At 40.4% G+C, this 12,725-nt stretch overlaps 1 protein-coding gene across 1 annotated transcript in view; it reads left to right on the top strand.

The window, feature by feature from the left end:
• Window positions 1-11,800, top strand: part of HSD17B12 (hydroxysteroid (17-beta) dehydrogenase 12) — a 97,265-nt gene extending 85,465 nt beyond the window's left edge. The window contains exons 9-11 of the mRNA XM_010580220.1: window positions 2,870-2,935; window positions 9,753-9,902; window positions 10,119-11,800. Coding sequence (XP_010578522.1) covers window positions 2,870-2,935; window positions 9,753-9,902; window positions 10,119-10,223 — 321 coding nt within the window. The 3' untranslated portion in view covers window positions 10,224-11,800. The remainder of the gene's footprint in view (window positions 1-2,869; window positions 2,936-9,752; window positions 9,903-10,118) is intronic.
• Window positions 11,801-12,725: the final 925 nt, after the last annotated feature.

The raw sequence follows: 12,725 nt of genomic DNA, 5'->3' as shown, positions 1-12,725 counted from the left end.
CTAGTTAATGCCATAAAGACAGAATACGGGTACACAGTATGGAACTGAAGTATACGTGATAAAACTAAATGCAAGAGACATTTACACTGGTATTAAAGCAGTATGGCACTACAGGTTTTTAAGGTGCACCTGGTAATTACCTTAAATACTTCAAGGATTTCAGAGTCTAAGCAGAACCTTGACAGGATGAAGAAACCTTCAGTAGTGTCATTCATGTGAGAACAGACCTACGTTTCCTCTAGACTGTCAGTGACGTCTTTGTATTTCCAGAAAGGAATTGATGCACACTATTTTATTCATACTAAAGGCAGGGATATTTAAGTTTAGAAATCATGAAAGACTGAATTAGTTTTAGCTGATAAAATTTGCTCTTGAAATAGCTGTTTCCTGAGAGCACAGTTCTTTGTTTTAATACGAAAGGTCACTTTCGTTGTGGCATTGCCTTCAGCTTTATGGAATGAATTGAGCTTCTGATTTAAGTGATAATATGCCTTACACTGTGTTGGTTAGTCTTTTTTCAATGAGAGACTCAAATATTTCTTCCCCTCCTCCCAAGAAACTCAATTACAGGTTAAGTAGTCTGCCTATTCTCAGCACTGCTCATCTTCTACCACAGCAAGATTAGTAAGCATGAAAGTGACTCCCGTAAGTAGCTATAGAAAGACTGTATCTGCAATTTCTAGGGTTTTTTTCCTCATCTGTATAGAGGGGGTTTAAAGCATAGTACCCTTCAGGTCTAAGTCAATGGCTTTGGCTAATTAGCAGGAACAGACGCAGTCTAACTCTTTAACCTTCCCGTGGAGAATTCCCTACTTTACAATGAAACGAGACACTTTTAAAGGAATCATAGTCCTATTTTTTTGACAGGTTTACCTATCTACCTGTGCTAATACTAATGAGAAGTGAAATATCAGTCTGTCCCCCTGCCCCACCTTTTACTATTTGGGTTTGTTACTGGATATCCAAGGAGAAGAAATTTTCTTGCATGCAATGCTTATCTGCTTATTCAGAGGATGTTTACTTAGAGAACATTCTTAAGACTGTTTTAAGTTAAAGGTTGTTGGGGTGCTTGAGCATTTGGAGGTGGAAAAACCCAACTTGTCTTGAAATAAATTCTTCAAGAAGAAAAACTTCAAAGCTTACTTGGATACGGGAAGTTGCTTTTTCTTCTCATGTAAAATTAGCATTTTCTTTATTACAAGCTCTTTGCAACCAGTAGAAATGACAGTCTTTATACTGTTTCTCCATATTTGGAGCAGTAACTGATTCCAGGATTCGTCATGTAGAAATAGTTAGAAATTTGAATGGTCAAAGCACTTTGATTAACACAATATAGGGGTTTTTTTTTAATGTATCTTTAATAGATTATTGATATACTCTGTGCAGTTATCACCCATACATCTGGCAACTGTGTTCAGGGACTGCACCGAACTATTTGCATGTCTATGCAAGTGCCTTATTGTTGCAATAGGATGGCTAGCTCACTTGAATCATTGCTGCTAGACCAGACTTTCAGAGTCTCTTTCATGTTGAGTACTGAATTTCATTAAGAACTTATACTCAGAGGAAAGGGAGAAGGAAAGAACAGTTGGACAGAAGATAAGCTTTTTTGGTTTAATGAGCCTCCTTCTAGCTTGTACATGCAACTTGAAGACGAAGAGTAAAAGGACCTACCTGCTACGCAGCAAAATCTAGTTTTCTTTCAGATCTTGTGTACGCTCAAAAGAGCGTCTATAGAAATAGTCCAGTAGCATGGAGGTGTTTCTGTTGCTTCTTGTGTAGGCTGACTTCAGCGGGATGACCTTGATAGGAAAAACACTGGGCACTGTAAACTTTAAGTGCTGGTTTCAGTTAGGACTTGTGTTAATCTACTGGTGGCATGGTGACCAAAGGAAGACTGTAAAGCAGGTGCAATACTAGAGTTTTGCTGTTTGTTTTGAAACTGGTCTGAAGCAACTGCTTCTTAAATATTTGAATTAATTTATTTAGCATTTATTTTAGTTTCAACATGGATAAGACAGTTTAGTTCCTTCAGTTGAAGGTACTCCATTCATCCTATTTGCCTGTATTGTTTCACTAAACCAAGAAACCCTAGCAGAACCTGATATTTTGTCTCACTGGACTGCAGGAGGGAAAAGTGGAAAGGTGGTTTAGAAGAACTCGGGAAGGGAGAATCTACACTGGTTTGAACTGCTAAGTAGCCTTGGGTTATTAGGACAATACTTTCTCGGCATGGTTATGGAGGCGGCTGTATCAGATGTGAGGGCATCTTGAAGGCAGGTACTAGCATCCACCTTTTTCACTTCTTTAAACTTCTAGGCTTGTAACTTCTAAAACTTCCAGAACTTTGGAACAGAATCTGTGGAGTTGGACTTCAGGACTAGGAAGAGGTGTCACCATAGGGTGACATTTCTTAAAAGTGTAAAGGCAGAAGACAAAGTATTTTAAACACTGTGTTTTAAAAACCATACACAAAAGAAACCTACTTAAATCACTCTTAAAAAGAACAAAACAAAAAAACAAGTCTAAGGAGATGATACAAGTAGTGAACAATGTGAACATACAAAGTCTTATTTTCCTTTTTTAACTGTGTTTTAAGTAACAAATCTAGTTCCTTTTCCTTCTAAATTAAAAAGGGTTTTATTTGTTTAGATTGAGCCTCACTTCTGTAAAAATACTGTGTAAGCACAGGGTTTCTATTCAGATGCCATTGCTCTAATATGCAAAGGTCCTTTGAAAACCTGAGGTTTTTTACTTTGAAAACAGTAAACTCTAAATAGTAATTCAAATATACTTACAAAAACCTGCAAACTTATAGTTTCCATTTTAATGTGTAGCATGCTGCATGTTTCCCTTCTTTTCTCTCTAGGCTTTCGTGGATTACTTCTCCCGAGGCCTTCATGCAGAATACAAAAGCAAGGGCATCATTGTGCAGGTGAGTAGCGTTTGTTTCATGTAAGTGTGGTTACCACAGCAACATTGGTGTCTTGGTAACAAAAGGGAATCAGCATGTTCTGTTATTCATGAATATATGACACAGATTAAGGATAAGGATTTCCTTTTATCCCATTAGCAGCTTTCTTAAGTTACTCTGAAACAATGTGTCTTGAAGCAACAAAAAACTTGGGTTTGTGTTTTGTTTGGGGTTTTTTTAAGCTGACGGTGGTAATTGAAACTTTAAGTATAAAATATTCCATAAAACTGTGTGTTACTGTAGAATACATCTTTATACAACTTCATCTACTGGAATGTACTTTTGGAGTGCATTTGTACAAAGATTCAATGGGTAACTGCTCAAAAGACTAGAATGTAGCAGTCCTTGCATGTTAGTGAATCAATTGCTAGTGTAAGCATAGTAGCAAGAACAAACAAAAGCCTTGAAGACCCTTTGTATGTAATGGACTGATTTAATTTTCTTTAGTACTGGGTTTCCACATTTCCATATTATTAATGAGTCTTGCTCCCCGCCCCCCCCCATTTTTTTACCTTCCATGGTTTTAATTATTTTTGACAGGGCATAAAAGCAAACCAAGCCAGTCTCTCACAGCTTTATGGGATTTTGCTTTAATATCACCTCACACACTCTTGGTGTTTGCTTCCAAAAAGTAGCTGGAATTTCCAGCTTTGGTCACAAACACTTGAGTTTTTCTTTACTTATTATACCTGTTGCTCTCCAGAGCAATAGTTAGTTTGATAAAGGTGATGTAAGATCTTACCTGTACCGTGAAGACAGTGGTGTATCTTTTTTAAATTCAGTTAGGGTTCTCCTTACAAACAGGATTAGCCTATGTCCTTGCCTGTCATTCCCCTATTCTGTATGGTGGTTCTCAAAACTATCTGAATTCCAAAGGCCCTATGAGGAGTAAGGCACAAAGTTGTCTGCCTTATTTGTGTAATCATTAAGCATGAGAGCACAGCTTTTGTTACTGGCTAAAACCATAGAGAAGTTGTTGCCAACTTAAGGCTATGTCACCTTTTTGACATGCTAGATTTTTTTTTTCCCCTTTAAGCTTACTTAGCAAAACAAGAACTTACCACCAGGAAATGTCCTGCAGCTTACTGTCCAGACGTTTAGTCCCAGATGTTTAGTATAATGTCCTGTCCCAGTTCCTGAGAGAGGATTGTGTTAAGAAAAAAGATAATTGTTGGGTGAGGTATTCCCATGCAGTCATTGGCCCTTTAGTGGGAGCCTCATTTAAACCTAGATTTAAACCTTATACTAAACATCCTAAGGGATGCTGTTTATTTTCGGGTCTGTTGGCAGTGTAGAGGAAGCTAGCAAAGGTGGTACCTGAAAGCATTCTAACTACTGTTGTTACAGACCTTCTTGAGAACAGACTAGATGACATTAGTTTTTTGCTAGTAACAGATTATAACTTGCTGTAGAAGTCCCAAAGCATAACTTCTCCTCAGAGTGCTTGAGGCTGTGCCCTAGCACCCTGGGATGCACCTTCAGCTAAACCAATGTGCAGCGATGAAGGATGCATAAAAAGGTAGCACTCTGAACAGGTACAGGTTCAGCATACAGTGTGGTTTGTGTGTGGTCTCAGTTCTTGAAGTGGAGTAAGCTGGAGCAACTTTTGGTGTTTAATGTCTTGTTACTGTCTCTTCTCACATGGCTTCGCAAGTCTTTCCCTGGCTTCAGCCCCAAACTGTCCTGCAGTGGGTCAATTTTTACCATACTGCAAATTCCTTACAGCTTTCCCTTCACTTTTACCCTTCTATATTACTTCTATCTCCCTGGTGTGGTTCCAACTGTATTTCTTGCAGAGTTAGCTTCATTATCAAACAGCTGTTCTTCTGATCCGTTTCATCTACATGCAATGTGGCCCTCTTTTTAATCTGTGGTCACGGTCTCCAAATGAGACTGAAGGAACTGGTAGAGTATTTCTCTTTTTTACATCAATAATATGAAGTCTTCTGGTAGGATTTCTTTCTTGCTCAAGCCTACCTACAAACTGTGAGGCACAGGCTCCTTCAAGACACAGCTTCACTGGCAATATAGCTGGGTGTGGGTTGGGGGGGGGGGGGTTGGGGTTTTTTTTTTTTTTTTTTTTCTCTTGCAGGGGGCTGTGCGGTACAATATCTAAGCTCTTCCTGTGTTTTCTCAGGTAAAGCTACTGATAGTTACCTCAGTATGAGAGTATTTAGAGACAGATGCTTGCAGGAGAAAGAAGTGTTACATCTCTGAGATGTGTTGTTCCTATGTGCATTTGTCTCTTCCCAAATTTTGTCTAAATAGTACTCTGTCAGTTTGAGAGGAGAACAAAGAAGGAGCAGCTACTGTTCATTTATGACTATGGAGTAGCTATTGAAACTGGAAAGGTAAATAACCCAGTAACTCATGCTTGGCTAAAGGCATTAAGCACGGTATGAATGTACATAGTATGGGAAAGATTTTCTAGCTTTTGGGTATGGAAGAGCTAGAAGAAAAGTTTTCAGTGTCTTACGTTTCTAACATTGTAAACAAATGAAAAATTACATCTGGCTTTCTATATCAACGGTTATGTTTTCCTGTACAAAACTTGATAGGTTGTGGTAAGCTGTCTTTTTCTAACTCCCATGTTGGCTAAGGGCACTGAATTCCTGACAGCACTGCTTTTTTGCCCCTAAATGTAGACAGTGAATTGCCATTCTGAGTTATGTGGGCCTGATGACCAATAGCTGTCACAGCTTCAATTTGTTATGCTAATTTTATTGCAGTCCATGTCCGTGTCGTCTTGTTCCAGCCTAAGTCAGTATAAACCACTAATGAATATTACAAGTACCTTCCTGTGAAGACTAGCTGATGTTATGTCCTTCAGGCCCTTAGGAAGACTGCATCCCCCTTAAATTCTTTGCAGTTCATCTCTCTGACCTTCAACAGTAGAGCTTTTAATTCCAGACTTGCAGTTCCAGCTGAGATCACCATTTAAAACAGTCAACTTTTACCATGCCAATACCTGCAGAGTACCACTGTGTGAAAAGCAGAAACAAAGTGCAGGTGAGGTTTTACAAGTTTCTGAAGTTCAGCCTGAAGTATATCAGTTTTGCTTAAGTGGATTGCCTTCTCTGTGGAAGCTTAGTTTTGATAGTATATAGTGGATTTATTGCAATGTAGCCATCTTTAGATTAAAAATATATTCTTTCTGGCTGACAGGCCTACTTAATTTTACAGAGGCAGCACAGTAGTAGCATAGGTTAAAATTCTGTGTGTGTTTATATGGAGAGAAAGAGATAGGCAAAAAGAAAAGGAATGAGGAAGAAGGCAACAAGGACTTCTCTCAATGCTCTTTTGGAAAAATTTCTCCCTGAAAGATTTCTGCAGACTCTTCTGAAACTTTTGTTCTTTGAATATGTCTAAAAAATATTGTTTGGGTTTTCCTACCCCTTTCTTTTACTCCCTTTTTTTAAACTTCAGTTAGTAATTGGCATTTTCCCTCTATACTTCATTACTATGCATAGCAAAAGTGTAACAGTAAAAACTTTCACTACCTGTTTTCTTTTACCATGTCCACTATATAAAATATCAGATCACAAAATCCTGGAAGTGTTTGTTTGAAGGGATCTCTAGACAGTTGTCTAGTCTAACCTCCTGCTCCCCTAGCAGTGGGCTTGACCAGCAGTTAGCAGTGGGATTGCTGCTAACCCTGGGTCATGGGCTCGACATGGCTTTATCCAGCCAAATCTTGAAAACCTTCAAGGATGGGGATGCTGTGACCTCTCTGGACAGCCTGTATGAGTGTTGTACTGCTCTCCTAGCAAAAGGCTTTCTCCCTAGTGTCCAGTCTGACAGTCCACAGCCAAAATTGACAGGTTTGCCTCTTGTTATTCCGTCTGGCATTACCAAGAAGAGTTTGGCTTTCATTTTCATAACTGACCTTGAAGTAACTTTAGGCAGGTATTGGGTCACCACCAGCCTCCTTTTCACCACACTGAACAGGCCCAGCTCTCTCTCCAGGTATTCCCAGAAGTGTGCTGTCACCAGACTAATGGCATTGCCTTCCTTCCTCCAAAGCTTTTTAGCTTTCTCTACAGGTCAGCTTTGGTTGCTGCAATTCTTTCATTTCCCCTTTATGTCCCCCACCCTCCTTTTCCCCACAAAGAAATGGAAAGAAACTTCTTTGGAAACACCTGAGAGTTCAGGTCTTTTAAAAAAGTAAGGTAAAATAGGTGATAAAATTGTGTAAACCCGCGATCAGACTTTTGGGGGCTTATTTTCATGTGACTGTAGCATAATTAGTAGAGGCTTCTGTTCAGGACTTGAGGTCTGACTTCTTGCATCCATACAACATTGAAGACCCCAGTTCTGAGTGTTGGCCAATTTTAATAACCATCAGAGCTGTAAGCAAATGTTTTAAGTGAGCAAGAGACATTGTATTAACATAAACTGCTTTTAAGGCATGTTTTGAAACTGGAGAGCAGGCTAGGCTTTCCCTGGATAAAGACAAGTAATTTTCTATACAGTTACTTGTCCAGGTAGTGTGGGTTATATCTGCCTGAATGCAAAATGCTAAAAGACTTTAGGCAGTGAAATTTATTTATTTCTTTTTTAATCTGTCATGCCACTTTTAGATATAGTTCATGAATGTCTGAGCTCCTTGTGGGGAGGAAGAAGGGGGGAAAACTACCATGATGGATTTAACAGGTCTCTTCATAGCTGTTAAAATATGGCACAGTTGATAGGAAGATGGTAAATCTAGTGTCTCTGAAATGAAGTACCTGTCTGTTTTCTGGAGAGCATTTGGGAGGAAAAAAAATGTTTGAGTAATCCTATGCTTCTATGTGCCTTGAAGTCTGTGGATCAATAGCTAACTAGTAATGCTACTATATGCTTGCTTTTTCAAGTATCCTCATGCACAATTGTTTGCCCCTTCATGCTATCCAGTGGCTTAACTGGGTAGTGCAGTTCACTTACGAAGTCTTTTTTAAGCAGAGGAAGATAGAAAATAAATCTTAACTATAACTGTTCTGCCACTCTATGTGGGGATGTTGCAGATGTAATTTGGTGGTGAATAAGCAGCTCAGAATTATTTTCTTTTTTTAAAACACCAAACTAGAGATTCAGGTTAGAAATGTAATCTGAAAAATGGATGAGGTTCACATTCTGGAGCTGAAACTAGGTACCTATGCTATTATGGTAACAGAATGAGTAATTTTCTTACCAAGCATTTGTAGCTTTTGGCGCCTTTAAAGGCAATGGTAACGGCTTACACTTCTGAAACTCAGGTCTCCATGTTTTTCCTCTTCCATTTGAAAGTGGACTCATGCAATGTATTATTGAAAGTCTTATTTTTAGAGAGAAGTGCACTGTTTTAATGTTCTAAGGTGAAGGAATGAGCAGAGACACCAATGCTTCCTGTTTGTGGTGGTTAAATTCCTGTTGAAATGTGCACAGCTATGGGATGGATAAACAGGCAATGGAAGTTCAAGTGGTCCTTTGCCCCCTGTGCCGTGCTTCTGAGAGTGTGATAGTAAATGTTTCTGAGGTCAAGCATGGGGAAGCAGGTTTCTGAACTGTAACTTGCTCAAATATACTGAGTTTTGAGATGGTATTCTCATTTTGAGATCCATTAGCGTAGCAGAAGTGGACACATGCTTCTCGGATATCTGTTGTAAAGGTACATGAATCATAGTGCTCACGACTGTGATGGGCAGTAGTGACTGTAAGTATTGAAGCACTAGTACAGCCACAGACAGTGTCTTAGGAGGTCCTTTTCAAAGTCCTGGTAAGGTTCCAACCTTTCTAAGATTGTGAGATCTGGTATGTTTAATATCTGATTAAGTGGCTATAGACCAGAGCTCTTTTGATTACTTTTTTTAGAGGCCTAGATTGAGGACAAGTTAAAAGCAATGCCAAAACCATGACTATGATTCTGTGAGGAAGGAGGGTTGCTTCCTAGTGTACGAATATACATGCATTTCCCTTTCCTTCTCCAGTAGCATGAGGTGGGGATAGGTGGAATGCGGTTTTGGATCCTCCAGGCCTGTCTTGCCCCACCACTGACATGCCTTTGCGGTACCAGTGTCCCTCTGTCAACGATGAACCCGTGCCGCTTCCTCTTGCTTTCCCATTGTGCCAGGGCCAGGTAGTTCTGAGACCCACCGTCACTTTTCCTGTTTCTTCCAAACATTGCTATAAAAGCCCATTAACTGTGCTCTGTTTCTTGATCCTTCCTTCTGTCCTTGAGGTCTTCCACTCTGGTACCGATAATCTCCTTCCTCTGAGCCCTCCTGTGGAGTTACAAGCTCAATGTTCCAAGTCTCCTGGTGTTTCCCTTTCTCCTTCTTCCTCCTGCCTTTGTGTTTCTGTACAGGTGCCAAACTGAAGAGCTGTTAATCAGGTGTAAAATCCCTGTCTTGGGTTCTGCACCTCCTTCCCAAGCAAACATTGGGGGTTTACTACAGAGAAGCAACACCACAGTGTTTTCTATTAAACAAATGGAATGAAGTTTTGTACTTAGAAGGCAAATTGCAGGAAAGGCTTTTCAACCATACGCTTGCAAGAGTGGTGGTTCTAGGGCCCCAGCTGGGGGTGTGGGCTGTCAACAGACCACTGAACTATCCTTCACGTCCCAAATATGGCCCACAAGATATCTGATTAAAAAATGTTTTTGATATTGTACATTGTGATCTTAGAATCGAAAAGAAGGCTACCTTAAGCTAGAATTCAGTATACAGGTTATCTAATTTCCAATGATTTTAGCTCCTTGATGGATCTGTAAGTTAATCTGAAAGCATTTTCTGCTTAACGTGATCTTTCCTACGTGCAGAGTGTTCTACCGTACTATGTGGCAACAAAAATGTCCAAAATCCGCAAGCCGACCTTTGATAAGCCCAGTCCTGAAACGTATGTCAGAGCTGCCTTGGGCACGGTAGGCCTGCAGTCCCAGACCAACGGGTGCCTACCTCATGCACTCATGGTAAGTCTCCTTGGAAAACCTAAGGATCTGGAATGTCCTCTGTATGTGTTTATTATGGAAGAAGAGTAAAGAATAATTTTGAATATTAGATGTTTTTGTTCTTTAACTTCTAATCATAACTTGGTGATTTTTGCACGTGCTGGTAACTGTTAGATTTCACTTGGTACAGGCTATAAAAAGCTGAGACACATGCCTGCTCCCTTTTTCTTTTTCTAGGGATGGATCTTCTCTGTTCTACCTACGCCTGCTGCCATTAATTTAGTCATGAAAACAAACAAACAAATACGGGCTCGTTATTTGAAAAAAATGAAGGAGAAGTAAGTTGGAGGCAACTTGATCTTGGAAGCCTGGGAGTCCTGCAGGTTCCATACCTGCACTGCAGCACCAAGTAGACCTAATGTTTTAACTATCTTCAATCGTAGGGGTCCTTCCTAACAAGCAAAACAGTCTTGTTTTGAGGATGCAGGTGAAGCAAGACTGTTGACTTCTAATATTGATTTAAAAATAGGCTTTATTTGTTTATAGATATTATGAGGGGGGAAGTGCTTCAGACTAAAATTGCACTGTGCTTTAAGAAACACTTAACGTGGACTTGATCAGATATTGCGCTGTTGAGGATATATAGTGTCTATCACATCTGTGTATTGTGCATGTGGGTGAAGGGCAAGAAAATAGTAGTTCTCTCATATTCCTGGACAGGTGGGCAGGAGTGGGAAGGGAGCATGTTTATTTAAAAAGGTAATCTAGCACTATTGATAGAGTATAACTTCTTTCCAGCTCAGGTTTTAGGTACTTGCAAGGATTCTGCATTGTCAGCCAGCTCATGAGCGCTCCCCTGCTTACGTGGTCCAGTATGATTTTTGGTTATGAACTTGAGGGAAATGGGCCAAACCCCAAAATACATGTATTTGCTCATCTATAAATATATACATAAAATAACATTGCAGAAAGTATTTAAATTCTTGGTTCTTGAACATGGATTCTAACTTTTCAGTAATATGTACTCTTTACGATTTGTAATAACATTTTTAAAAGTTCGGTGCCTGCTCTTTGTAATAGGTGGTGATAACACAATGTAGATAAATGTCACAAGTTATATGTTATGTGCTGGTTGCTATGTAAAAGATTATGGGCACTTTAAATGCAGAGCTTGAAATGAGTTACTTTCCTTGTTAGCAATGATGGTTAAATTCTTTTTGAAGTATGTATCAGTCTGTCTTTTTGGCGAGGCCATTTGAAATGTGAATCCTGAATATTTGAGACAGCTTTAAAAATGAGAACCAGTAAACGTCTTTAAATGTAGAACAATTTTAATTTAATTTAAGTGATTTGTTTCATGGTTCTATTCCAAAATGGAGTGCTCCAAGTGAGGCTGAAGTTACCCAGCTCTAGGAGACAGGGTTCAGAGTACACGAGAAGTCTGCACTGCTGTTGTCTGTATTTACCTACTCTTTAAATAAAGATTCTGGTCTCGAACATTCCTTTTTATTACCATAAAGTGCACTGAAACTTACAAGGCAAATCAAATTGCAAGCAGCTACCCATGTTTTCTGTGGTGACTTCCTATGGTTGAAGAGTGGAGGTTGTTTTCTGTCCTTGAACGAATAATTTCAAGCTCTGATTTTGAAGTAAAATATGTTGTACTGAGACGTGATTTGGGGCTAACATTTCTGTACATTGAAAAAACCTGAATACCGATGCAATGGTGCTGATCAAATCTGAGACGCAGATCCTATCCCATAGTTTTCTTAATTTTTTGGAACAGGGATGGTGAAGTCAGTGGTATTAGTTCTGTAAGAGCACATGAATTGGATTGCTCTGGATCTGATGTGGAAGCATTGGACTAAACAATCTGTATGTTTTTGACTTTGTAAAACAAATAAAATGGAATTTACTCTGAATCTTTAACGTGTTGGTTTTTTTCCTGAAAACATTTGTGTGTACGTTCAAATGCCTGATTGTCCTTTATTGTATATAATAATGCAGTGAAAATTACCGTACCGCTACATGCCAAAACCACGTTTTCCTGGCTGTTACCTATTTTACAGTGCCAATACTTTAAAACCACTGGAAGACAAAATGAACTGTTAATCAGAACTATTAATGAAGCTGTTAATAAGACATAGTTATTTCGAAATAACAATTTCTGACTCTTGAAGGTGGAAAGGTATGTCCGAGGGTAAGAGCACGCATATCCACCTGGCACTGAAGCAGCGGGGTTGGCACCTGGGGTCATTTTGCTGCGCTGCCCTGTGTGTGGTGCTATCAGGCTGCCGTTTGGGTTCCTGCTCTCCTCTGAGGTCTTCCATTTTCCAGACTGCAGCAGGGAGTCGCTTTGCAACCTAAATTGCCTTGAGTTTGATTTTTGAAAGTCCGCTCCCCTCAGCAACTTGAGATAAAAATGTGTATTCGGTAGCTTCCCACATGCTTTGAAATAGCCTGGGCAGGGGCTGGAGAACAGGAGGGGTGTCCCTGTGGTACTGTCTGTCTGCAGCTCTGCTCCGAAGGGCGTTTTTGTCACCGATGCAAAACCTGGAGCGAGTTTTCACTCCCTTGTTTGAAGGCGAAGAAGAGGGTGGGAGTCGAGCGGCCTGTGTCCGCTGCCCTGCGCACCGGGGGGCACAGACCCCTTCCCCGAAGCAGGCCTGCTCCCCGGCGAAGGTAACCGCGGGTCCCAGAGGGGGACAAGGCCTGGGCCAGCCGCCTGCTTCCCCCGGGATCGGCACAAGGATGGAAGGCAGGAGAAGGAGCTCCGTTCGGGGTCTGTGGGGAACGGAACGGCGGGTGGCGGGGCCCGCGGCCCAGCGCCGCGGGGGGGCCCCC

Source organism: Haliaeetus leucocephalus, unplaced genomic scaffold (genome assembly GCF_000737465.1).
Source record: "Haliaeetus leucocephalus isolate CR32 unplaced genomic scaffold, Haliaeetus_leucocephalus-4.0 Scaffold696, whole genome shotgun sequence".
Classification (NCBI taxonomy): Eukaryota; Metazoa; Chordata; class Aves; order Accipitriformes; family Accipitridae; genus Haliaeetus; species Haliaeetus leucocephalus.
The sequence above is the reverse complement of the archived record's forward strand: the minus strand, read 5'-3'. Positions and strand labels throughout refer to the sequence as shown.